Source organism: Ixodes scapularis, unplaced genomic scaffold, assembly GCF_016920785.2.
Source record: "Ixodes scapularis isolate PalLabHiFi unplaced genomic scaffold, ASM1692078v2 PGA_scaffold6__148_contigs__length_123643588, whole genome shotgun sequence".
In the NCBI taxonomy this organism is placed as follows: domain Eukaryota; kingdom Metazoa; phylum Arthropoda; class Arachnida; order Ixodida; family Ixodidae; genus Ixodes; species Ixodes scapularis.
This window is the reverse complement of record NW_024609881.1, coordinates 44,307,632-44,334,507: the sequence shown is the minus strand read 5'-3', so window position 1 is coordinate 44,334,507 and position 26,876 is coordinate 44,307,632. Positions and strand designations below refer to the sequence as shown.

Below are 26,876 nucleotides of genomic sequence, written 5' to 3'. Positions count from 1 at the left end.
TTTGAACGCAAACTTTGAGACTGGCGAAAAAGAAAAAAGCCCGTCACAGAGGACGCGTAGCCTCAACAGTGCTCCGCGCCGACAGCGTTGCGTCAAAAACCTTCCACAGCCCAGTAAGGAAAAATGGCAGCTTGCAGAAAACTTACATTGGACATGTACGCGCGCACCATAGGCGCGCACTTGCCGGAACGTCTTGTTTCGGTTTCGTTTCAATAACGGCGACAGGTGGATGTCGCACTGTCGCCCTCATCTGTTGATCCCAAAAGTGGCTCAGTCTCGATTTCAAAGAATAATCCTCGAAATCGCAACACAATGCTGATAAAAAAAAAAGAAATAATAAAAAAAACATTCACGGTGCTACTTTACTTTGTCCTCCATAAAAAAAAAAAAAAAAAAAAAAAAATTATTTATGAAATGGTTTTTTTTTTCATTTTTATTGGTGTTTATTACCATGTTATTTGTTACTCTATACTATTTCTTCGAAGTGTGGTTTAATGGAAATAGCAAAACATGGCAAAACACAGATTTCGCAGAATCTACTGATTTTTGTGCAAATCTACTGACTTTTTGGGGATCAATCTGCTGACTTTTTTTTTCTCCGTCTGGCAACACTGAGCAACAACAACAACGGACACGTGTGGACGTGAAGTTTGTTTTACACAGTTTTAACCGGTTTTACGTTCGATGACCACTACTCAACAAACAGGTACTGTTCCCAAGACTCAATCCGTTAGGAGCGAGGCACTAACTTTGAAATAGACTTCGCAAGGCCCCGCTAACGGCCGTGGCTTCATGTGAGACTGCTTCAACGTCGACTTTTCGCGCTTTTGCGCACGAGTAGAGTTAACTGAAGCCGTGAAAACGCGCGCTCGCTTGATCGTTTTAAGGTTTTAAGCAAGAAACTTACCGATTAAAATTGGGCTGTGTCTGCAGTGCCGTCCGACGGCACTGCACTCGGGCTTACAAGTGCCGTCTGAAATAAAGTCGGACGGCGCGTGTATCACTGGGAGGCTCTTTAGCCGCCGCCGCCCGCCCTGCGGTTAAAGTCGGGTTGGTGTTATGGGCATACCTACTGCATGGGCGCCAGCCTTTCCGTAACACCTGCACACCCTGCACGTCCCTACCCACCCAAAGTGCAATAAAATATCAAATATCAAAGTTAACCGGCTTCAAGCAAATGGGCCCAGTGTGTCGCGTGAATACATCCATCACTGCATTGACAATGCCATCGTTCTAAGCCCCCTCAGGCGTGTTGGTTACCACCAGGCAATTGTCAACAAATCGAAATACCTTACTGGGCTCGCACCCAAATTCTCGCCAATGGTTTGGTTAATCTTTGCCAAAAAAATGTTGCCAAGCGCTCCAGCCAGGCATGCGTCTATACAGATTCCTTCTTTTTGTAACTTATACAGGCCTTCAAACAGAAGGAAAGTTGACTGAAAGTAAAACCTGAGCAGTTCCAAGAAACAAGTTCTGGAACTTGACCACACCGTTGTCGTTGATACACCCATGCACGGACACGAAGAGGCCCTTGTAGGGAACATAGTAAAAAAAAATCAACTACATCTATAGAGAACGCCGGCGCATTTGCATGGGTACCAGAATTCAAGTACTCAACCACTGCCTCTGAGTTTCACACCGAAAATGGGTCACTAAGTTGCAAGGTAGTTAATTGCTTGTTAATTGTATTGGCTGACCAACCGCTGCCATGCCCCTCTTTCGGTGACAATTGTCCTGAAAAGTGAACCCTCCTTATGGGTTTTAGCCGTAAAAAAGGCTTCCATTTATCCATCATTGCTTTCCTTTATGTCCTTTTCCAAGTCGCGCAACTCAAGGCCATTGCACAACCTCAAAGCGGCACTCTTTTTCTTCGGGTCGAGAAACGTCGGTTTGTGGAGTTCTTAAAGGGGCCATGAAACGAATTTTGGGCTGGGATAAATGATTTTAAATTGGGACTTTACTGATCGCATATCGTTTGGTTGGCCAAAAGGAAAAGGGTAGAAAGTCAAAAGCAAGCTTCTCGGTACGAACATTTGAAAACATAGCGGACTATTTTGTAGCTTCTTTCCTTCGAAAGCTCTCCGCCTTTTCACTATGATACATCCGCGGTTCCCAAAGCACGTCACCGCTACTTGGGCAGATAATGAGTGCTTGATAATGCATCATTTATTTCTGCGGTGAAGACTGTAATTTGTTTCGGGAGATACGCTGTTTGTTAATATGATTGCTAGCTGCAATGATCGGGTTTTGCGTGGTTTTCATTTCAGGTTTGTAAATGTTGAACACTTGTTAATGAAGCTTGGAGCATACATTTGATATTTACGAATGCACTGTAACATCATCTCTCTTACTGTCATCAGTCCTTGTGCAGTGATGCGGATGCAGCATCGTCCAAAGTATATATCGCTCCATTGCAAACTATAAATGATTCCTCATTATCTAAGGGGAGATATGGGTCAAAAAATGGCAACCTTTCACAAAAAAATTGATTTTTGGCTTCATGGCGTTTAATGATCTTTATAAGGACTGGCTATGATCCCGAAATTCTTTAATTAAACATTTTGAAAAACTGACAACCCAGTACTGCATAAATTTGACCAATTTTGTGCGCGGTTCTTCAAATGGTCGTCCTCTCAGCCAAAGTGTCTCCGCTCCATTGCATTCTTCCGTAGCTTCAATTTCTCACTAAAAAATATTAACAAAAATTATTTTTCCCACTGTCGAAGAGTATTGCTACACATCTGCAGTAACATTCAAACACACTTTTCCTACTATGTAATACTGGGGCATGTTCACAAAAAGTGTGCAACAATTTTTTTTTTTAATATTGTCCTATACCATCAAATTTGACATGCATATGCTTTAGATTAAATGAATTGCAACTATCTAGGTTTGATTGGAATATATATTTTTTGTTTTAAAAATGTTACGAAGCGATTGTTAGGCCTTCGAAAATTGTGTTTTCGCGGTTTTTGTATATTTTAAAATATGATAGGGGGGGGTCTAGCACACAGTATTGTTTTTGTTAATTATACTCGGTGTTCTAAAAAGAGTAAATTTTTTTTTATTTGACTAGGCTCTCAAGTCTGTTGCCATGCCCCACATGTGTGCAAGAACAAGTTTTTTTCTGCATGTTCCGAGCATCCAAAACATAAGCAACAAGCCATATCAAAACTCATACAAGATTTATATAAAGGAGATCAAGCATTATAAGCTGTGAAAATTTAATTCAATTATATTAAATAATAAAATATAGCTTTCCCCAGTGCAACACTAAACTTTTTGAGGAAAGAGGAACATGACTGTTTTCATGAATAGATGGATTTGAAGGTTCCAAGATTCAACGAATTAAAAAAAAAAATTTAGCATTAATACAGGCACACCTAATGGGTTCCAGCCTTATAGTTATCTTCGATTTTGCATCGTTCAAGTCCTAACTCATTTAGCTGCTAGTATTTTTGTCGGACTGACAATGCAAAAATGAAGAGGTTGTTTTGAGACACCTTCAAACTCTAAAGGCTGAATCACATGTAAGCGATTTAGCGAGCGACAAGACGGGGGACAGCGTTTGGGATTTCTCACTGTTTCGCGTCGCATCGCTCAGTTCTTTAATTTCTAGAAAATTTCGCTCATCACCTTGGTCTCTTGCTCCCGTCGTATTCATGCGGTCTGGCTCGTTGCACTACTGACCGAGTGACAGCGGTGCGGGTTGCCATCGCTTGTCTAATCTCGCCAAATTGCTTACATGCGGTTTATACTTCAAAGGGCCCTGCAACAACTTTTTGACTGGTTTTTAATTTGCACTAAACCTGAGCGCACTGAACGTAGTAACTTAGTGAAACTTTTTTTTTCTCGAATTTTGCTTTATTTGAAAAGTTATAGGCAAATTAAAATTACAAGAACACGCAAAAAATAACTTTCTTTGTGACTTCTCTTGTCGTGGCTTGGGTGGCCGTGGACTAGAGGAGGGGTAGTGAGCTCAGTGAGCGCTCATGGCTGCTGCACTCCATGTCGACGGCTCGAGGGGGCTCCACTAAACCATGTGCTGGATAGGCTAGAGGAAGCGGGCGGCCAGGGCGGCTCGCATTGCATTTGCCTCGCGACTAAACACTAATTCGGCATGACACTTCATTGGCCTCAAACGACAGCAAACGTGGGGTAAAGATCAGTTCGGAACGGGAGCCATTTCGTGCTGCCAAACGGCCAAACCGCAACCAAACCTGCTCGCCAAAGGCCTTCAGAACGCTCGGAACCGCTCGGATCCTTCAGCCCAAACTACCACACCGTTGCTGAGTACATCGGGACCTTTCTATGGTCGCCGCTCGTCGGTGCCTGATCCCACTACTCCTTTCTAATATGCGCCGCCTTTCCACCGCTTGGTGGCGGGTATGGCGACGGGTCATTTCTTGTGTCCGTACTTTATAAACTGCATTTTGTTGCTTACCTGATCTAAAATACTGAACAAGAACTACTTTCATAAATAATTGAAACGGTTTGCACCGCCTATATTTTGTATTTCGACAAAAGAAAAAAAAAATCTTTTAGCGGCTCTGACCAGTCGTAAGGCAGGAGCTGGCCAGGACTGACGTCGCGATGTCATAACATGCCGCGCACCTTTGATACCACGGGGCAGCCCCGTAGGTGAAGGAGGCTTCCGTGTCGTCCGGTTCAAATATGGCGCACTGATATTTAGTTACTCTCTCCGTGCCCGCTAGGTTGCCCGAACCACGAGGTGTGAAAACCGCAAAAAATTTAGATGCTTAAATAGGATTGCGGGCCCCTTTAAGTCTGGTGGCACAAGCTACCACCCATTACTAGGCATAGAGGCATTTCATTTCCTCGTACATTCGTCATTGTTATCTCAAAATGGCCAAATCCTTGGTGTCTCTTGTCTTTTATCCTTGTCGGTGTCTGACTAGCTTGGTGTGCTTGGAGGGTGTGCTCACTTTGTTATTAATTACTGCCATTGCTCATTGCATTTGGTTCCTAGCATCTCAAGTGGTCCCGTGCATCCCTTTTGACCTTACAGACTCCCTATGAACCTGACCTTAGGCAGCAATTCAAATGGAACCAATTCAGTCCTCAAGCCGTGGTGAGTTTTCTTAGTCTTTTTTTAAGCTCTTAATAAACAGGACAGTGACCGTGTCTAGACTAAACAGAGTCATGCTCTAGAGCAGTGCTTCTTGTACAGCTGTCCACACAGTCCTACGGGTCCACACCAATTTTGAGATCCACCACCAGGGGAGCTAAGAGCCCAGATGAAAATGTGCGGGGTGATTAGATTTTTCTGGGAGGCAAGCAGCGATATTGAATTTGAGGAGAGGGAATTGACTTTGGGCAGGCTATATGTTGGGCTCCTATTGGCGGTGTGCATGAACTACAGAGGTCGGTTCTCGACCTATCATCATCACCACTGTGACGTCATGGGTAGGACAGACTGGGACAGACCGCATACATCTTGGATCCTTTGGCTCGTCAGCTCGCTTCATGCGCCGTTTGGTTAATGCGCGGCAAAGCCTGTTTTTTTTGTTGTGGTTTATTGGTATTGTGATATTTGTAGCAGGACATCTTACCAAAGCTTGAAACCGTGGCATGTGTAGTCGTGCTAACAAACAGTTTTCGCGCTAAGGTGTTGAAGCGCTAGAATGGTGGTATGCTGTTCTCTACATCAGCAGGGGTGGAAGTGCTGTACCACTTGCACCATTTTGCGCCAATATACTGTCGCCGCGCCATCCTGCTCCCAAGCGCACATGTTGCGCCAAAACTAGCCAAAAGAGTATTTTTATTTTTTTATTATTGTTACATATTGATGTGGTCGTGTCAACGTCGAAGCAGGTTATTCTCGTTTGTTTAAAACAGGTGCCAAGTGCCTATTTTCATCTAGTGGGAACGACCATGATTTATTCTGGACCAGGTTAATAAACAGTCCGTCTAGCGTAAGCAGCCCGAGGGCCAACACTGCGCGAGTTGGTTGTTCAAGTCGTCCGTTTCGAACGCGAAGAAAAGTAAACGCTTTTATTGTTGTTCCAATATATACCGTATTTCGACGAGTATCAACACACAATAAAAGTCGTGTGCTTTTTTCCGTTTCCCGTACCAGTGCCTTCGAAGCACTTGTCTGGGCACGTTGGTTTGTGCCGTCAGTGCCACAGCTCGGCCAACAACGGCATGTGGATTTTTTATTCTCCGAAAATGGTCCATGCATAGGTGGCTTTGTCAAAAGTACTAAAACAACAATTTGTCATTTACTTTTTTTTCTTTCACAGTACGAAAACATGCACGCATCAAATTGCGTATACCGTGAATTCTCCTATGAACACCCGCCCACGAGAAACCACCCATCCCGCCTTTTGGGCTGAATATCCGTAACATAAAATTTCCAAAACATAGACGAACACACGAACTGCGCGATCTGCGGTATTGGTGCGTGTGACAAGCATGTTCACCACGGGTTTCCACGTGCTTATTGCACCGTGATATGCGAATCTGCAGGGTCTGCAGTCTGCAACATGCAAATTTCTAACTGATTCTCGCATTGTTTTTCTTGTTTCTTTTTGTGATTTGTGCGCGTTATGTCGATTACTATGACACCCGAGTTTGTAGTGAATTCTTGCATGTATTAATCGCATGGTGAAGAGCGAATGCGCTGCGTCCGCTTTCTGCTGTCATACCCACAACAGGGGAGTTCATGGCGAATTCTCGCGCGCTTATTGCACCGTGGAACGCAAATTTGCCATGTCTGCCGTCTGTGGTATCATTAATGAAAAGTCGGGAGTGTGCAGGCAGGCTCGTAATAGTTGATTATGATGCTTAAAACCTGGGACTGTTGCACGGGAAAAATAGGAATATTTGAAGTCACAGTTTCTTTTTTTTGTAACTTGTAGAGCCCCCCCTTTCCTTTTTATCACAAGTTTTTTTTTATATAAAATTTTGCTGTTGCATCCTGTAACATGGCTTTACCCATACTTTTCACTATTTGTCTTCATTTTGATTGGGCCTTCTTTCAGGACTTTACGGTATTTAAAGGTACATGAGAGCCTGCTGGCACCTGTTCACTTATCGTCTAGTCTGGGGAAAGTGACAAAATACTGTACAAAATGAAACATTTGGCATATATATATATTTTTTGTTAGTGAAATAAAGCTCAATACTTACTGACTACAGTCTTTATTATAGTGATGGGCCAAACTTTTGCCAAATCGAAAATTTGGCACCGAATCTTGCGATTCGGCAAAAATACATTGTTACCAGACTTAACGTTGATATTTAGTTTTTCTGGCGAAAAAAGGTTTTATTGAGTTTTTTCTTAAGTTATATGCTAAGAAAACGGTTATTACTAAATAAGGTGATATTCTACAAGATAATTGTAGCGGTGTCGTTTTGTGTTTTCTGACAGTTTTAGTGACTCCTTGCAGAAGTGGCGTTACAACGAGATTGACGAGGTTGGGTAGAAGTTGGCTAGCGCAGTCACAAATCACGCTAGGAGAATTTCGGTTTTGAGGCATTATCAGCACAAGGCTGCATGTGTGTCTACGTTGTTAAAATTAAGGCAATAACTCTGCGTTCTTGCTTTCTCTGGGAGTCACTGTTTTGTGCACAAAAACAAATGCTACAGTTGCTGAGCCTTCCCCAGAAGAGATGATAATATTATTGTAAATGTGCATATTTTTCGATTTGAGAGTAACTTGACGCCAGCTTTGCATGAAAGTGTGCTTCCCATATTCGCAACGTCTCGTTCTTAAGCTTTGATCCCAGTTTCTGGTGTTAGGACACACACGGACGTTTAGGAAGATAGGGAGAGTTAGGAATGGTCTGATGTGCAACGTCGAGCATTGTAGTTCTGCGTTTAGTTTTATGCAGATACAGGAAGATCGCGAAATAACGCTAATTGAAAAAGCAATAATATTTTGTTTTTGGCACACACTACTTCTGAGCCAAAAACAGAATTGTTATAATTGCGAGGAGTGCTTTAAAGTAATTGTCGGCCAATGTTTCAACTACCTCGTTGCATCACTGGAAATGTCAAATGAAAATCACGTTATCCAGAATGTACCGCATCATTTGTCACTTGCGCAGTGGACTGCACAAATTGCTGGTCAATCTTCTATACTTGAGGCAGAAAATATTGGAGAGAACCACACTCGCTCACAAACTCACAGTTACAGTGTTGCCTACTCCACACCTTGCCGTAACCGCTGGTTGTACTACACCGCACCACCGTGCACTGCACGACGGTAACTGCACGACTGCATGGCGTCGATTTGCAGTCCACGGCCTCGTCGCGTTCTCGCACATGTGCAGACATTTGCTGAATTTTCACCGAACTTTCCTTCAAAAGTTCTTGTTTTGCCGAAGTTTGCCGAATCTGAAGATTGGCCGATTCAGTCCAGCACTACTTTATTATTAGGAAATACAAATGTTTCAAGTACCTGTTTAGCAAACATAAATGTATTCCAATACTCAAGGTAACAGAGTACAAATCTACTCCATCTGATAAAAGTATGAATACATAATATTGAAAATTTAATGATATCGTCCTTGGTCATACGTATGGGCTGTCGGCAACTCTGCATCAAGAAACACTTGTTTTCCTCCGCCGTTTTCAATTATATGCTCCGGCTTGGAGTCCAGCTACGTCGTGCGTTACAATAATATACCACTGGCTTAACCTTCCGTTCACGCCACGCCCTTTATCAGTCGGGCTAAAGACTTTTGTTATATCACTCTGTCCTAGCGGTTCTTAAAATGACAAATCTTTTGTCAGCCAAGTACTTGTATTAAAGCACTAATCTGAAAAGGTAGCACGATGAGCATCTAACCAGCCAAGTATAACAAACACCCTAATAAGTATTGGACGCTCCGTAAAGTTGGGTATTCATTGGCAATATCAGCCATATCAGGGATGAAAACAAGTTCACGTGTTGTTTCTAGAGTGCTTCATGACGCCAGGGCATTAATATGACCAAGTACGGACACTTTGGCATGCCTGGCTCGTGTACCCCAGTGGTAATTGATGCGACCATGACCTGTTTACACATTTATTTTTTTGTTTTAAAACAAGATAATGCAACATTTTCTTACAGATTTGTAATTACTGGTCATGAAGGGCCCATCGGGTAAAATTGAAAGAAAATCGAGAATTATTCTTTTCTTTAATTGCCGCATCAAAAACGCAAAATTTTGACATTTTAATTTTGACAAAATTTCTGGGCGCAGTGCAGAAAATACTTTCAACAGTGGAACGCTAATTAATTGGCTAAAAATTGACGAAGCAATAAACACTCGACACAAAAAATTTCAGCTTTGGCATATAAAATTTAAGCAACTTAAAAATTCGCCGAAAAATGACTCATTATGTAAGATTTGGTCAAGAAGCCAAGTTTGGCATTTTATTTCGCTTTAAATATATGCTCATATAAGTTAACTTGAACAAATTCTAGCAGTGAAGTAGGCGTGCATTAAACATAAAAAAGTTGACGGTGTAGAAAGCAGCATTATTTATTCCTTGAGTTGAGAAAATCATTGTTTCAACCTTTTTTAGAATGTAATTTTTCTCATGAATACAAGGAAGTATCTTGAAGAAGTAAGGTCTGTCCCGTTGTGTGGACTGGTTTAATTGAAGACAAAAAATAGGCATGACACCAATATCACCGTCCTTATCTGAACACACCCTAAAATGTAAAGAATCTGTGTGCGTCAAGGTCATGAACATGAATGCCAGAAATGGTTTGAGTTAAATTAATGTATTTGAAAGCATAATCATGGAACATGAACCTGATATCATCGTAATTACAGAAACGTGGCTGCATAAAGATTTCCCCAACTCTGAAGTAACTCCCCTGAACCACACAATCGTAGGAAAGGATAGAGAAGGAAAAGGCGGTGGAGTTGCTATCGTGTGATTCAAAATAACATCCAGTTTTCTGCTCTTGATGAGGTATGTGACGTTGAAGCATTGTGGATTAAAGCTGAGCTCAATAATAGCTCTGTGTGTATTGGTGGAATGTATAGGCTTCTGAATTTGCCAGCTGAGGTGATGATAAAGCTTCAAAGTTACATCCATCTCACGAGGACAACATATTAGTTGTGGGGGATTTCAACTTACCAGTGGTAGATTGGTCATCAGTTTCTCCTGGATCGATGGAAGTAGCTAGCTTTGACCAAATAATAGAGCTTGCGTTTTGCTACAATCTATCCCAGGTTGCAACTGATCACACAAGGATGAGTTCAATGAGGTCATCAATTTTGGACCTAATTTTTATATCGACACACTTTAAATCGTTTCTTTCCGGTTGTGAAACTATCGAGGGCCCTTCGGATCATAAAATTGTACTTGCATCTTTTGAAATGAACTCAAATATCATGCATAGTTACTCGCGAAAGATGAAGATTATGAATTATTGTTCCGATCCCATCATGGCTTTTGGAAAGGAGTTTCCACCACATCCCAACTTATCGAAACTGTACATGACCTCTCTTATACAATTAATTGTCGCAGTGAAACTGATATAGTATTTTTGGACTTAGCGAAAGCGTTTTTTTGACGAAGTGTCACACTCTAAGCTATTACTAAAAACATTAACGCCATTTTTAAAAATCCGGTTATCACGCAGTGGTTTTCATCATACCTTTCTTCTAGGGAACAGTTTGTCGCCTTTTACCGGTATCTTTAGGGGTTCTCCAGGGTAGTGTTTTGGGCCCACTTTTGTTTGTAGTATTCATGAATGATCTGCATAACAACATAACCATTCCAATCAAACTATTTGCAGATGACTATGTGATATACCATAAGATAGAAACTCCAGATGACCAGGACAAACTAAATCATAATCTACAGAAAAATCATCACTGATGTGATAATTGCCACATGGTGTTATATATTGAAAAATCAGTCTTCAGGTCAGTATCTAGAAAAAAGAATATTTTAGCACTCAGCTATCACATTGTCGGCGTCGGGCTTGCAAGAGTTAAAGTGCATAGGTACCTAGGTTTATTATTTACACCTGACCTACGTTGGAATACCCACATAAATAAAGTCTGCCTCAAGGCCAACAAAGCATTATGGTGCCTCAGGCGAAACCTTACTAGTGCAACTCCGGAAATAAAAAGCCTGAATTGTACGGCCCTGGTAAGACCGATTATTGAGTATGCGAGAATTGTGAGGAATCCACATACTGTAACCAATTGCCATAAACTCGAAAAAAATTCAGCGCTTTTTCTCCTACAAAACTATGTGAACTCGCAAACCTCCCAACTTTGGATTTGAGGACCGAGTACGAAAGGTTGAAATTCCTTTTCCATATTATACGTAACTGTATAAAGATCAACAACTCGGTTTACTTCAAAATCAGAACTAACGAATCCTCAAGGCATCGCCATCGCATGTTCATTCATAATCAATCTGTACGAAATGATAATCTTAAATTCACTTTTTTCCTAGAACCATCAGAGTTGAATATGCTGTTCAAATCTGCTGTTTCGTCAACATCCCTTAACGCCTTTTTAGAAAATATAAGTAATGTTGAATGTGAAACTCGTGTAAAGCCTTAATTGTACAAATACGGACCAATTTTCTGCTTTCTTGTGAAATGTTCATACTTGTGCTGCTTTCAGTTTTGTAGCTTTTTCTTGTGTGCGTTTAAGTGTAGGAGCAGTTTGTGCAATCCACTGTCTAGGTTAATTTCTTTTTGTATAGTGGTTGTTTTCATCTTTTTATTTTTGTGTACCCACTCCTGTAATAGCCCAATGGGCTGACAGTATCAATTAATGAAATGAAGATGAAAATAAGCAAAATCGCATGCTGGAATTTCTAGAAGCAGAGCCAAAAGACACGGCGAAAGAAGTTGTAGTACGAGCAAGAAACCTCCTTCAGGACGGAGATGACATCAAGGCACAAGGTTGCTCGACAAACGGCCAACACGCTGAATGCCCACTCAAAAGGTGGTGGTAGCATTTGAATAGCTTGAACACTCACAGTCACAACACGGAGGCCATTCAGGAAGCAACATGTGCTGGTGCACCCATTTATTTCCCATTCACCAAATGATTAAAAAAGACTCAATTGATTTGCTACAACTCTGTTAAATGCCTCCCATGTAAATGGCCGGGTTTCCAGTGCATTTTCGCATAGGGACACAACTTTCGGCGCAAAGGCCGAATGGGCAACTGTGTTTATCCTTGGCCTCATGCAGCCTAGGTCAAGGGTCTCAAACTCATTTGAGTGTGGGGGCCATATAGCCGGCCCCAAAGAATTGAGGGCCAACGTAAGCTGGAATTGGAAGGGGGGGGGGGTTGAAAAATTTTAAAAAGAAGTAACTTAATTCTCTCTGCTTCTTTTGAACTCGCAGTTTTGCCAGCGATATCTTGAACTTTGATTTGTTTATAGGTCCACTTTGGGCCATTACCTGTTGTGATAACAAGTTACAATGGGGTCGCCCGGCTGACGTGCTGGCATTTTTTAATAGAACAATTCACTCCGAAATTAGGCAAAGTTAGTATTTCTAAAAAAATATATATACACTCTCAGTTGAACCTCGATTTTACGAATTTCTTGATTTCACGAACAAATTCGAATTTCTCTCGCAGCTTATGCGCGATGTCTCTTTTTCTCGATTTTACGAAGTTCCCGATTTAACGAAATAATTAGTTGGTCCCGGTGACTTCTTTAAATTGAGGTTCAACTGTATATACTGTGAAATCCCGTAAGGATGCCCACCAAAAATGAAAAGATAAATGGTGAAAAACATCTTTGGGGATGCCGCAGCAAAACTTTATTAAAAATTAGTGATAAGCACTGGGGCACCCGCTACAAACCACATGACGCGTGCACTGATACCGCAGATCGCGGACACGGCAAATTCGCGTTTCACAATGCGATAAACATGCGGGAATTCGCTACAAACTCCTGCGTCACGGGAAGGGATACCGCAAGTGGTCGACGCAGCAGATTTGCATTTCACGGTGCGATGGATTCGCGGAAACCCGCCGAAAACTCGCATCTCACGGAAACAGATACCGCAGATCGCGGATGCAGCAGATTCAAGTTTCAGGGTGCAATAAAGACGCGGGAACCCGCTACAATATTGCCTGTCACAGAAGCCCATATCACGCGTGCAGATCGTGGACAAAAATGTGGGAATACGCTACAAACTCGCATGTGACAAAAACAGAAACCGCAGATCGCGGACGCAACAGAATCGCATTTCACGATGCAACATACACGCGGAAACAACTCGCGCGTTCGATATTGCACGTGCAAATTGCGGGCAAAATTACGGGAATCCGCTACGAACTCGGGAACGGATATTGCGAATGCAGCACATTTGCATTTCACGATGCTATATACACGTGGGAACAACTCACATGTTACGGGAGCCGATATCATGCGCGCAGGTCGCAGACAAAAATGCAGGTACCCGCTTTGAACTCTCTTTTCGTATGCACTGTTTCCGCAGATCGCACCGTTGATGCGCGATTCCCGTCGGACATCGCTTAAAGTCTAACGGGAATCGGGGAGTGGACAATGTTTCGGAATTTTTATGCTACAGATATTTAGCGAGAAAAACGGGATGAGTAATCTCTCGGGGAGGGCGCCCTTACGGGATTTTGTTGTATAAATTTTCGTATGGCAGTTTCTGCTTTCCTCACAATTTTATTAGCAGCATTCTCAGAAAATATTTGTATTTTAATGGTGATATTTTCTGAAGGTGTGAATGGTTGAGAGATTGCCATATAGGTGATTAATACGGTAAAAAGCTGAAAAGAAAAAAAAATTAACCCAAGGCAAATTAAAACTATAAGAGCAGAACTATGTTTCGTGCGGAAGTGAATCGACGAAATGAAATATTGTGTATGTCATTACTAGCTCTGGAGAAATGGGAACGGGAGCTGGCAGGTCGGTTGCCTGCAGGACACGTGTTTGAGACCCCTGATGCATGTACACTCACCGATCCATGGTGTATTAATGTTTCAACATACCCTTTCTGATTCTCCACCAAAAAAACTTCAGAGACATGCTGCTTATTTTTGCTCATTGAAACATGCACAAAGTTTGGTCCAATTGGAAGTAGTACTCTTAGGTCCAGGAAGTCACCTTTGCTTGTTCATATAATACCATGTTTACATGTTTGGTCAAAATGTGGATCGATGAAACAATGGACCGTAAAGGCTGTACCCTTTAAACGAGCATTAGCATATGCCACCTAGCCCAAAAAGCATATAGAATGTGGTTCCGCCCCTTTTAGGTTAATGCTTTTTGTAAATATCACCGGGCCAAGGGGTGTTTGCTGGAATGACTGTCAAGTGATAGGGCAAAAAAATAAAAACATTCACCCACCTTCTCTTTTTCTTAATTAGGGAGTTGCCAATTTTCTATTGGCCCCCAACACCAGACCTACTGGTGTACAGGGTTGAGACCTTGGGCCAGAGCCATGAGGGAGGGAGTCCAATTTTTCTTCTGTCCCCCAGCTACCATAAAATACCGGGCAAGCGCCCACTCAAAATTTAGGGATAATCACAAAAAAATAGGGGACGGGCACTTGTCCTGTCATCAGTTTTACATTTCAATGTACTCTGCATATTTTCTCAGATCTTACAAATTTGGGTATGGGCACTTAGTGTAGTATGGGTGGATGCGCGGTATTCTACAGTGTGCTACTTAGTTGTTCTTCAGTTTTCCTTAGATAATTTTCACCGGCACTCTAACCTCCTCTCTGTGCATATACTTTGCTGTAATCCAAACTGCTATCTTTTTCAGCAGAACTGAGGGCCTTCGGTATTTCTGTCACTCTTTTGGGAAAGGCAGCACTGAACTCCTTACATGTTACAATCATGTCAAATTTTTTTCCTCTTGTTTCCCTCCTTTTACATATAGTGCACATTTTGTCTATATCTTTAAATTTAGCCCTGTATGTGTTTATTCTTAAAGGAACACTTATAGGGTATTTATGCTTGCCAAGGTTTTTATTTGTGCATGACATATGAGAGTTTAACAAGCCAAAATACAATTTGTGGCTCGAAATTTCTTTCCTTTTTGCCCATAAACCGCCGATCGAGAACTGGCCGGTTTGAGTTGCGCTTTCTATCTTCTCAGTGGCCACGTGCCATTTTCTATGGTTTAGGCACAACCACCAAAGATAATCAAAGTTGTGGGTCATCAAAGGGACACACTTCCGGTCACTTTATCCTCCTTTATATTTCTTCTTCCTTCCGAGTCCAGTTTCGGTTGGGAGCAGTTGTGTTTTTTTTACTTTAATAAATATATGTGATGCTGTAACAAAATATTGATTGGATACTCTTTTGAAACCATAATAGATCGTCTGGAAAAACAATAATAATTTTTGGGGTGTGTCAGTGTTCTTTTAGGACTCCTGTCCTGGCCTGAACTTGAGTTCCTGTATAGGCTCCCTGCAGGAGCCAGAGTTGTGCGTTCATTCCCGTAGCGGCATCTTTTCTCCATGCCATTTGGAGCCTGCTCCTGATGTGACTGAATTCGGCGAATAGCGGCGCTGCACGTTCGAGGCACACAGCGTGCTCAGAAGTAGGGGAATGTACGCCGGGGCTTGTGCAACATCTACTTTCCTGCACAGCATCTGAGTCTGCTCCTCACATGATCGTATCTCAGTGAATAGTGGTGCGGCTGCACTTGGAAAGCAGACGCGCAACTCTGGCTTCCGTAGGGAACCTATACAGGAACTCTAGCCTGATCCAGCTAAGTTCTCCCTCTGGAATTATCGCCTTGGCAAGGTGTGCCCACGGTTACCGGACTGGTTTTCAACCAAAACATGGTTGCCCCTAAATGTGCATAGACGAAAGAGGCCGGACAAGCTAGAAAGCGGCCACAGATGACGAACCTGAAGAACATAACAGAAGGAAATGTCGCACATTTGGGTGTAAAGCCCGGATAAATTTAGTTATTCTTCGGTGCCATGGTCATGCTGTGGAGGCGGCCTAGAAAGCGACCAGCCGAGTCGAAGTCAAATTGCAAAACTGTTTTAATTTTTGAGCAGAAAGAGAAAGAAAAGAGAAGAATAGAAACGAACAAACCAACAGACAGACAGTGCACGCTCTTGGCGCGTGCCGTTCGGCAGCGGTGCAGGTGTAAGGGGGGCGCTGCCACAGATGCCAGCAAAGAAGGAACAAACAAAAGAGGGAAGAATTTAGATCGTACAACTGAACATAACACATGCCTTTCGAACGAAGTGCCACCAACAGCAGACAGTAAAACTCTCAGTGAACTCTGTAACCCAAGGTTTTAACTAATCTTTTCTTTTATTAGTGGACTCTTATGTGTCTGTAATAATAAGACAAACCTGAATTTATTTAACCAGTTTCTTCCCAAAACAAGCTGTCCATAGGCTGCACTGCGGGTTTTGATATTTACGAGGCAGAGTTGCATAAGGAGGGATTGGTCCCCCAAAATTGTCTATATTGTGGGGTGTTTATATTAGCAGGACAGGAACACATCACATGTTGAAATTCTTTTACTGATAACTTCAATGAAGACTTTCAGTCTGACTTGCCATAATCAGTCATTTACAATTGGAGAATGACATATTGTACAATCTCCAGAAATATTGTTTTTGTTCCACTTCCTGAATAATTAGGTATCCAGCCCCCCAAAAGTAGTTGGACCCAGATTTATAATCCAAAGTTATAGTAAGTTACAGGTCAAGAAGGTAGCGGAAAATGTTCCTCAAAGGGATTCATTATCCCTCCACCACCTTTGCATCCAATAGCGTCCTATCGTTGCCGTGACGTCGTGGACAACGCGGGAGAGGGTTTTGCCTTGTTGTGAATATTTGCTTTGTCTTTCGAATTTGACTTAGCGTTGTGCAAGCCACAAGAGAAAGATTGGAAATTCCCCCCTCCGATGGAAACAAACACTCTGGGGCGTTAGGTTCACCCTCCGATGGATACAAAGGCCACTTTCAAGGGCTTGGTTTCCTCTCCAATGAATACAAATGTCTCTTTCTTAAAAAGCGGGGGTCGGAGACAAGTTGGCATCACTGTGTAGAGATTATCTATTCATTGAAGCGGAACAAGGGGCGTTTCCAGGAAACTATTCTTTCGACTGCGGATGGATTTCTAGCAGGCGCATCACGCTTATGGGAGGAGCTTCTACCTTCTTGACTTGTAACCGACTATAGTGAGCTAAATCGTTTTCTTGTGACAAAAAAATTTCTAAACAGAAAACCTTTTCAAAGTGACAAGATATGTAAAGTATGATTTAGAAATCAAGATAATAAAACACATATATGAATTGTTTAGGGATTTTTCTTTTCAAGATTAGTGACTTCCCTTAATGGTGCCATTTGCATCTGAGTGCTTCCGTGACTCGAATTTTAAAGCGCAGCAGAATATTAAACTGTACAGCAGCATCAAGAATGCATTAATGACTACTCTTTTCCAAACTAAGTGGCTATCTTGGTTGTGATTTCCTTGTGTCAATATACATATGGTCTTTTCTTCTAGGTGATCGATCCGCATATTTGGGGGAGACCAGCTGCCCCCTGAAAGTCGTTGAGGACATCTGGTTTGTATGCTGTTCCTGCAGCTATGTCACCAAAGATCCACATGTAATTGTGAGCCACCTGGCTGCTCATGGTGATGAACAAGCCAAGTGCCAGCATCCTCCCATGTCTGGCTCTAAGTCCCAAATGATCGGCAACACTCGAAAGCACAAGAGAGAGAAGCCATTTAAGTGCAAGCTTTGCCCCCAAGAGTTTGCTTATAATTCCCTTCTAATCTGTCATAACCGAACACACACTGGTGAAAAGCCATTTAAGTGCAAGCAGTGCCCCAAAGCCTTTTCTCAAAAATCCAATCTGCAAAGTCATAATCGAATGCACACAGGGGAAAAGCCATTTAAGTGCAAGCAGTGCCCCCAATCCTTTGCTCAAAATTTCTGTCTGAGAAATCATAATCTAATCCACACTGGTGAAAAGCCATTTAAGTGTAAGCAGTGCCCCAAAGCCTTTGCTCAGAGTTCCCATCTGCAAAGGCATAATCGAACACACACAGGTGAAAAGCCATTTAAGTGCAAACAGTGCCCTGAATCCTTTGCTGAAAATTGCTTTTTGAAAAGACATAGTCGAATGCACACTGGTGAAAAGCCATTTAAGTGCAAGCAGTGCCCCAAAGCTTTTGCTCTCAATTCCAATCTGAAAAGACATAATCGAATGCACACAGGTGAAAAGCCATTTAAGTGCAACCAGTGCCCCAAAGCCTTTGCTCATAATTGCTATCTGAAAAATCATAATCGGATGCACACTAGTGAAAAGCCATTTAAGTCCAAACTGCCCCAAAGCCTTTGCTGAAAATTCCAGTCTGCAAAGCTATAATCGAACGCACACAGGTGAAAAGCCATTTAAGTGCAAGCAGTGCCCCAAAGCCTTTTCTCTTAATCGTAATCTGATCCATCATAATTAAACACACAGTGCTTAAAATCCTTAGAAGGGCAAAGAATTCCTAAAAGCTTTGCTCAGAATAGGAATTTACCCACCAGAAACAATGCACACGTGCAGAATGCCTTGTGGATGACCCGTAAGTTAAGTATGCCGCCTGTGTAATCATCTAACTCATGCGCAGAACTTTATGCTATTTTAATCGAAGTATGCATATACCCAAGTTGAACATCCCAAAGGCTTTGCTCATTTTTTAAGTTTTTCACACTGAAGCCTTTATGCACAATAAGCCTCACAAATTCCTGCGGTGTCCCAGGATGTTGTCATTTGCTATCTTACCTTATCGGGCACATGCTAACCTATGAGGTTCACAAAGCTTAAGAACATTTGCGTAAAGCCTGAACGAAGTGGGCCTTTCAAATGCCAGCAGTTCCGAGAAACTTGTATTGGAATTCCAGCTTGGTTGGCCGCATAGACTGTGCGCACAGAGCCAGACTATTTGGCCTTACTCTGGAGCCTCTTGTCCAAATGCCACTGTTTGTCATTACTCTAATGTATTGGTTAGTAGTAAATGATTCATCTCCAACTGTGATCTACAAGCTGGGTCGATAAATAAGAGATATTGTTTCATGTTTTTCAGAGCAGCTGCTCTGTGTTCTGCACCCTAACGTACATTGGGTCATACTCTAGCTCTTGTTCCAAGCTCCCTCGAACTCGCTCGAGGTGTGCTCTTAGATGTGAGGTCTAATATGTTTGTAAAAATGTCTTTATAGGTTTCCCTTTATACTACTATCTACGAGGAAGATAGAATGTAACAAAAGTTAATGCGTAACCAGAATTTAATTCTGTTTATTAAAAAAAAAGTTTGGCAGTTTCTTTCAGCGGCTGCCGATTTTGGTACTGAAGTAACGGCTCGTCGACACCCCTGCAACTGCTTACGACCGGATAGGCTAAAAACCGGTTTTTAAGCCTTTTGTGAGGGCTTACGAGTTTCTGCATTTATGTGCAGCCGGTAGGCAGCAGTCACAAGAGGCTTGACGGCCGGTCTTGTCTCAGTCGGTCGTAGCGAAACGCAAGTGTGTGAACGGACCTTAAGTAGTGTGAAGTAACTTTTTCCTAAATTTTTCTTTTGCCGTCCTGTATTGTGTTAAGACCTCATTCTAGCAGTTTCCTCGATGGGGGGCTAATCGCCGCGTGTGTGTGTGTGCACCACAACATTTCCTGCTACTGGTTGGGACATCGCTAGTTGAATATCCTTCGCACTGCCCAGCAGGTTTTGCTATAAATTAGCATTGTACCCATTCTGAATGCAGTGTAATGCCCCTTCGGGACTGCATTCACGCAAGTTGTGGAAAATTTAGAACTAACATGCTTGTACTGTAAGTTTTTTCGGCTTCCTTTTTTGCAATGATGTGTTTATATGACAACTACTTTGAGATGTAGGTGTCCTTGTATGTTGGAAAACTCCTCTTGCTTGTTTTTGTGTAACACAGGTTAATAGTTTGTTTCTCTACTTCACTGATGGCTAACATTCTTATATTCTTTATTAGAATAAGGAGGGTCAGTGAAGCCAAGTTTCAATGAATAGTAACTCTGCCATGAATTTGCTTTGGTTACAGGGTCCTTTGAATTGTTGCTTAATGTGTGTTTATTTTGTATTGTATATTTAATTTGAAAGCATATCTTTATTGCTATTATTTTCTTTTTTCTTTTCACTCTTTTTCATTCGGCTTGAACAAAATCTGCAGTTGATAAATATACATAATCAGACTTTTGTTTCACTGTTTCTCAGCGATAAAGGTCTACAGTCAAGCGTCTGCAGTGATGTTATTCCTTTGTCTGCCATTGCATACCTTAGCTGAAGCAAACCTGCCACAGGCGGAGTAGCTCTTTAGAAAGTTCTTGCTTTGCCATCCTGCTTGATGCTGGCTGGGATCTCTGTAGCAGTTCAGAGAGTGGTGGCTTCTAATACCTGTTCTGACAATAGCCCCATTCCTGCCCTCCAGCTGGCTTATGCAGGAGGTAACATCATGTTTTTTTTGTATTGTCTAATACATGTGAAGGCTGATACTCCTCAGCATCGGCATCTTCGTAAATGCAAATTGTTAAATGACAGTTCCTTCATTTCAGCCATTGCAATCTTTCACTTATGTGACCGGAATATTTTGTTGCACCAGGCACTTGTTCCTGGAAGGCTGTAGTTGTGGCTCCTGCCTCCCTTCACCAGAGTTTGTAGATTAGACATCGTCATTGAAGTTGCAGTTTCTTGTTTGTTTTCTTAGATTGAGGAACACTGCAGATTGTATATGGTTACAGGGCATGTTTAAAATGACAACAGATGCATATACAGAGTCTGACGATGCAGTCTCTGTCGTTAGCAGCTTGTGCCGAGTTGAAAGGTGTTGGGCCCACCCTGCATTTGCTTATGGCGAGAAAGACGTATAGGATCACTGACAAAATGAGAACGTCGGCGCCTGTCTTTTGAACGCCCAGCCTCCATCATGCGCTCCATGTCTTCCGGCGTGAATTGGCAACGTGTGCACGCTCAAAGTCCATGAGACTCCAAAGCGTTCTCGAAGCTACGCGCCGAGAAACTGAGCGAGAGGAGGAGACGAGGATGCGGTGGGACATCAGAACACCAAGCTCTGAAGCTCTGATCATCGAGTTATTATAATGTACGCTAGGGGTTCAATGGCACTAGTGTGCTGTCGCAAATTAAAGGGGTCATGAAACGATTTTCCTACTTCTTCCTCTTAGCTTTAATCCTCAACTCAAATGCGAATTGTGAAATCACGTGGTCGTGACATTCCTTTGGCACCGGTGCTGTGACTCCTAGCTTCCACCGTGCTTTTTATGCACACCATAGAACTTGTCATTCCCCAGTGACAATAAGTTCGTTCACGGCAGTTATTGAATACGAACGCGAATCCAAATATTCGTCGACGGATTGATTGTTGACGAGCGCATACGTCCGAGTGACGCAGTTCTCGTGTCCAATGAGTGAGCTGGGCTCTGCTGACGTCAGTTTGGCGCTGGTGACGCGTTTTTGGAACCGCAGATGTATCAGTGAAAAGGCGGAGAGCTTTCGAAGGCAAGAAGGTACAAAATAGTCTGCTATATTTTCAAATGTTCGTACCGAAAAGCTGGCTTTTGACTTTCTAGCCTCTTTCTTTTGGCCAACTAAACGATATGCGATGAGTAAAGTCCCAATTTAAAATCATTCGTCCCAACCCAAAATTTGTTTCATGGCCCCATGGACATAGGACTAATTTTCAAAATATTTTGAAAAAATTAGTTTTTCAATTTTGAGGTTTTCGGTTTTAGAAACTAATTATACACCCATAAACTAAATTTCATAACCATGCGCCAAATAGTTATGTTGATATAAAATATTTTCAACACATTGCGAGGCACTTACAAGGTAAAGGAGTTCAATGTTTGAAGGCATTTTTCTGTTCCACTGGCTGCAAATGTCATACGAAGGAATCTTTTGTTTGCGGTTAAAATTATTCTCATACCACAATCAAGATATTTCTGCACTGAAATTTACTGGGGAATCGGGCTATCTACTTTATTTTGTTTTAAGTTAAAGTCCTCATTGAGAAAAAGCTATGTTTTGAAAAATTTACATAGGACACTTATGCATCTCATATTTTGAGGTAATCATTCTTCCTGAAATATTTACATTTGAGTTATTAAAACTAGATAGCCCGAAGTCCCACATCCCCCACTTTATTTTCAAGCAGTTAAAACGATGCTTAATAGCTTCATTTGCATATCATAGATTTCTTAACAATGAGACACACCTTATGCAGGTATGTAAAGTTGTCCTAGAGAGCTGAACGTTTTCATAGTACCCCTTTATCTGAAGTTAAATCTTCCCTGCAAATTTCACGCCGATCACTTGAATAGTTCAGAAGTTCAACCTCTAGCCAGCAGGCAGCAACCAGTCAAAAATTTACTTCCGGTAATGCATTCCTATGGGAAAAAGTGAGTGCATATCCAGAATGATTCCTACGTAATAGGTAGCTTGGAGCATTTCTCAGTCAGGCAGACAAAATAATTGGTCAGTTACAGCGTTTTTCTTTCAAATTCATCGCATTAAAAACGGCGCTAAGACGGCTTCTTACATGTATTGATGTGCACTGTCGGACACTGTTAGTGTGAACACGTCTACGCTTTCAAGCATGAGGGACGTACGTGCCAAACGAACGAAGGACATCTGAAAATCCAAAGGAGATGACAAGAACTATGCAGTAGCACTGGATGAGTAGCTTCTGTGCGTGAACGGTCGAAATAAACTGAAGCCATGTAATATAGTCCGATTTTCAATAAGTAAGCCCTGCTTTCATTCTGCTCTGTGCGAAGATGCTTGTTCTATGTTCAAAACATCACCCACATGCTCGAAATCTTTGAGGCAAAGTGGGTTATAAAAACTGCCGGGCATAGAAAATAATTTTAAGAAAAGACACCTTTCATAGCCCACATACTTTATGACTAGGGTTCCGTGTTTTTGAAGTTTATTTTTCGTTGAATTTGGAGGGTGTTTTTCGGAGTTTATTTTTGTTTCATTCCCAATTCTCCAAAATTCTGTGTTTAATGACGCAGTGTTTTCTTTTAAAACAAATTAAATATTCGCATGTAAACGTATGCCAGATAGAGGAGTCAAACACGCTTGTATCGATTAATATTTGTTAAGCTGAATTTGGCGTTGCTGCCATTTCTATCTGCAATAATTTGTCCCACGTCAAACGTTGCACGCAAGTGTTGCTTCTATAAACATAGATACCTTAAAATCAAACTCTTAGAGGAATTCGGTAAGCGGTATTCATCCTATCCTATTTTATCGATCTATCCTGTGGCTGCGCGAGGTGTGGTTAAAGACCGATCTAGAAAATGATTTACCGTATGCTCCTCACCACCCTTTTTCTTTTCTCCTTTCCCCTGGTAAATGGACAAAAGGGGAACTCCTTTTGTTGCTGTATCTTAGGGCTGGTTAAGCCGGGAACTTATCTCGGCTTATCTAACCTGAAGATGCAGCAACAAAAGGAGTCCCCCCTTCCTGTCTGGGAAAAGGGAAGCGTGGAGGGGAGGAGTTTTTTACCTTGCAGAAAAACTTTTTGTAGGTCAGACATTAAAGGGGTATGGAAACGAAATTTCGGGGCTCATTTTCTAGCTTAAATCTGTCACATGTTGCAGCATAACCTCAAGAACAGCAGTCTTTCGTTGAAAGGCACAAGAAAACTAAATTTAAAGCTAATTAATCTTATCTTTCAATGTGCACCTGGTGAATGCCTGTGAAGCTTAGTTGGGATGTAATCTAGTAATGTTGGGGATCTTGCTACCTAGGTCATGACGTAGCAAGTGCCGCACTAAACATCGGAGCAGCGCCACTCTGGAAGTACGCTCAACTGTTTAAAGCGGCCATGGAACAATTTTTCAATTTTTTCTTAGCTTTCCTCCTCAACTCACAAATCGTGCATTGTACCAAACAGTTCAAGAAGACAAAAAGGAGGGGCTCCCTTCTTAGTCGGACACGTTTGTGTGTACCCGGACACTGCCATCCTCGCCCTAGAAGATTAGCACATTGCTCAAAACTCGGGTCAAAAGTTGCTTTCCTTACCCCGTTCACCCCTAAGCTGACAGTGCTGTGGAAGCTACCTGCTTCATGCTTTTTATAACAGAAATAAAACTGCGACGAAAAATGAGGCCGTACCGTAGGATCAACATGATGCATTTTGTGAAGAGGTTAAAGCATTGTTCTCGAATAAATATACTCGCTGTCCTCTAAAATAGTTGCTTTCGATTTTACATACTGGCACTGTGAGATAGTGTGAGCTTAATAGATTTATTCACTCTGGCTCCAATTCCCTAACGGGTTTGCCACATGCAGTCCCCTGCTTCCCTCTTTTGGCTCCTTCACATTTCATGGTGTGCTGCTCTGCAGTGCACAATTGCAATGTGGTGTAGTGTATTTATAGGCCACCAAATCTGAATGGAGGCCCAAGCATTCTCAAGTGTATGTTAATTCATGAACGCTCTGGTCCCTTGTACCCAGAACTGTCAAAGTCAAGTTAGCTCTATTAATGAGGTCAGTATGGCTACCAGCTGTTATGAATGCATCATACAATATAATTTGCTAAGAAAATGATGTTTGAAATGCACAGGTGGACCAAGAATGGCAAATGTTTCCTTTCCTATGAGACCCACACTGGACGAGTTGTTTAATGACACGAGTATTGGTTACTGTGACAATATTATTATGACACCTCAGATATGATTTAGGTAGTTCCAGAATTAGCTCAGAACTGATGCACAACTTACAAGTTTACCGACTAGAAGCATACATGTTATGATTGATGAAGTAAAATGCTCTTGCAAAATCAACGAATGCACTTCACATCAACTTGTTGTCTCTGCCTTTTTCTGAGTAAAATTTCACTACAGAAATATCATTTTATGTGTGTTTTCCAAATCACTCTCTGACAAACATAGAATGTTATGAGAATGTGAGGATCATGAGGTTATATACATTGGGTCATAAGCAATCCTCTTTCAATGTTCTATGTTTGAACAGATCCTTCTCTAGAAAAAGAGGTGGTGGTGAAACCTGAACGTTCTGATGCGTATACTAATCCACTTCCTCAAGTTGCTTCACACGAGGGGCCGTGTAAATCAATCGACCTCACTTTTCTGCTATGCCACCAGACGTATATAATATTTTTCCAATACCAATACCACTATAGTAATATAATTTTGCCTGCCTAACTCTTTCCACACTTATTTTAGAATCTTTGTCCTTACCAACAATGAAGTAACCCAGTAGGGATTTCAATTTTAGAAACACCCTTTTTTCAGCTAGGTAGTCACAATCTTTGAGGTGTTCACAATATTTGTTATACTAAAATGCTGCAATAGTTGCGACTGGAAGTAGCTTCAAGTTCAACCCAATCATTGTTTCATAGATTTATTGGTATTTCATTTAACCTAAATTTCAAACTTATCAGTGTTTCACAATAATATATGCTGGCAAGGATTTGAGTTTTCGACAAAAGGATGCTGGAAACTTAATTAGGAAGTACGAACATGCCTTTTCATCCAATCCAAATTTTCGGAAAAGCTTCGAGAAACTATTTTTTCTTGTCTCAGGAAGTGTAACCATCACCCAATCTAGGCTTCCCTTTACCCCACAGTATGTCCCTCTTGTTCTGAGACGGGCGTTTCTGTGAATTAAAGGTAAGTGTACAGTCACCCACTGGCCATGGCTCTGCACCCGTCCAAGGCCAAGCAGGAATACAGGGTTCACACTGTGCTCTTTTCCGAGCACTTCAAGGTCGCTTGAAATAAACATGCACAAGAATGGAGACTCAGTTTTTACTTGCTTTTCTGGGAGACCACTGATTCTATCCCTCAATCCAGGAGATCATGAAACACGGTGGCCTTCCATTTAAAGAACTGAGAAACAAAAATTTTGCTTTGAGAAATGGTGTGTCGTCTTTACTATAAGAGCTGCTCGTAAAACCAAGTATGTGCAGCACGTGACATGACACTTTACATGAATTCGTCTGTAGGCTATCTACACCAGGAACACTGGCCACTGCAGAAAACAGAGCTGGGTCCGTTACTGTTTCCAGTCCACATAAACCACCTCCCATATATTTCTAAAACCATTGTTCGCTCATATGCGGAGGACCATGTTATTAATAGGAAAAGATTTAATGTATCTGGCTACCGTTTTACACAGTGACTTGTTGCGTGTTTGGTTATGGTGTCGAGAATGTCAGATGAAGATCAACAATAGCGAAACTCAATTTTTCAGCTTACTACAGAGGTACCCAGTGTGGTCATTCACTGTTTAGCATATCGATTGATGCTATTACAACATGAAAATATCTTGACAAAAATTATTTACACCTTATAATGGGAATCTCATATATATATACCATTGCGAAAAGTAGCCAAAAGATCTTGATCGTCTTTATAAGGTCACATAAAAGCTAAACCCATTGCGTATGAAACTTTCATTAGTCCTCAGCTAAAATATGCATCACTGGTCTGGAATTATATCTGGGTGCCGCACAAAACCAGGCTCATCGCTTCATCTTTCCTAATTAGAATGCCTCTAGTAGTGTTGCATTAAGAGTTGAGATAAGCCCTTCTCTTTGGAAACAGAAAAGAAAATTACCATGTGTTATACGCCTGCAAACAAATTTATTAGTTTTCCTACAAAATATAAAGTACACTGCTGGCTCTTCCTATCTTTGCACAAACCGTCCTCTCAAAACTCGACTAGTCGGCCCAAGCACATCATTCTGAAATAACAAAAGTGGATACTTTAGATCTGCCATATCACCACTGTACACACTGCTATTTAAAGGGATACTGCAACAAAATTTCGGCACTCCTTTTTGGTCTATATGTGTTCAAAGGAGCAGTATCACATCGAACATACCAATATCTTGTTAAAAAAGT

The 26,876-nt window shown here is 41.7% G+C and overlaps 1 protein-coding gene across 1 annotated transcript; it reads left to right on the top strand.

Moving 5' to 3' along the window:
- Positions 1–617: 617 nt before the first annotated feature.
- LOC115314381 (gastrula zinc finger protein XlCGF7.1-like) lies at positions 618–19,268 on the top strand. The gene is made up of 3 exons (XM_029973424.2): positions 618–706; positions 4,991–5,092; positions 17,473–19,268. Exons 2-3 carry the CDS (start codon positions 5,065–5,067, stop codon positions 18,315–18,317), a joined length of 873 nt encoding a protein of 290 aa, XP_029829284.2. The 5' UTR covers positions 618–706; positions 4,991–5,064; the 3' UTR covers positions 18,318–19,268.
- Positions 19,269–26,876: the final 7,608 nt, after the last annotated feature.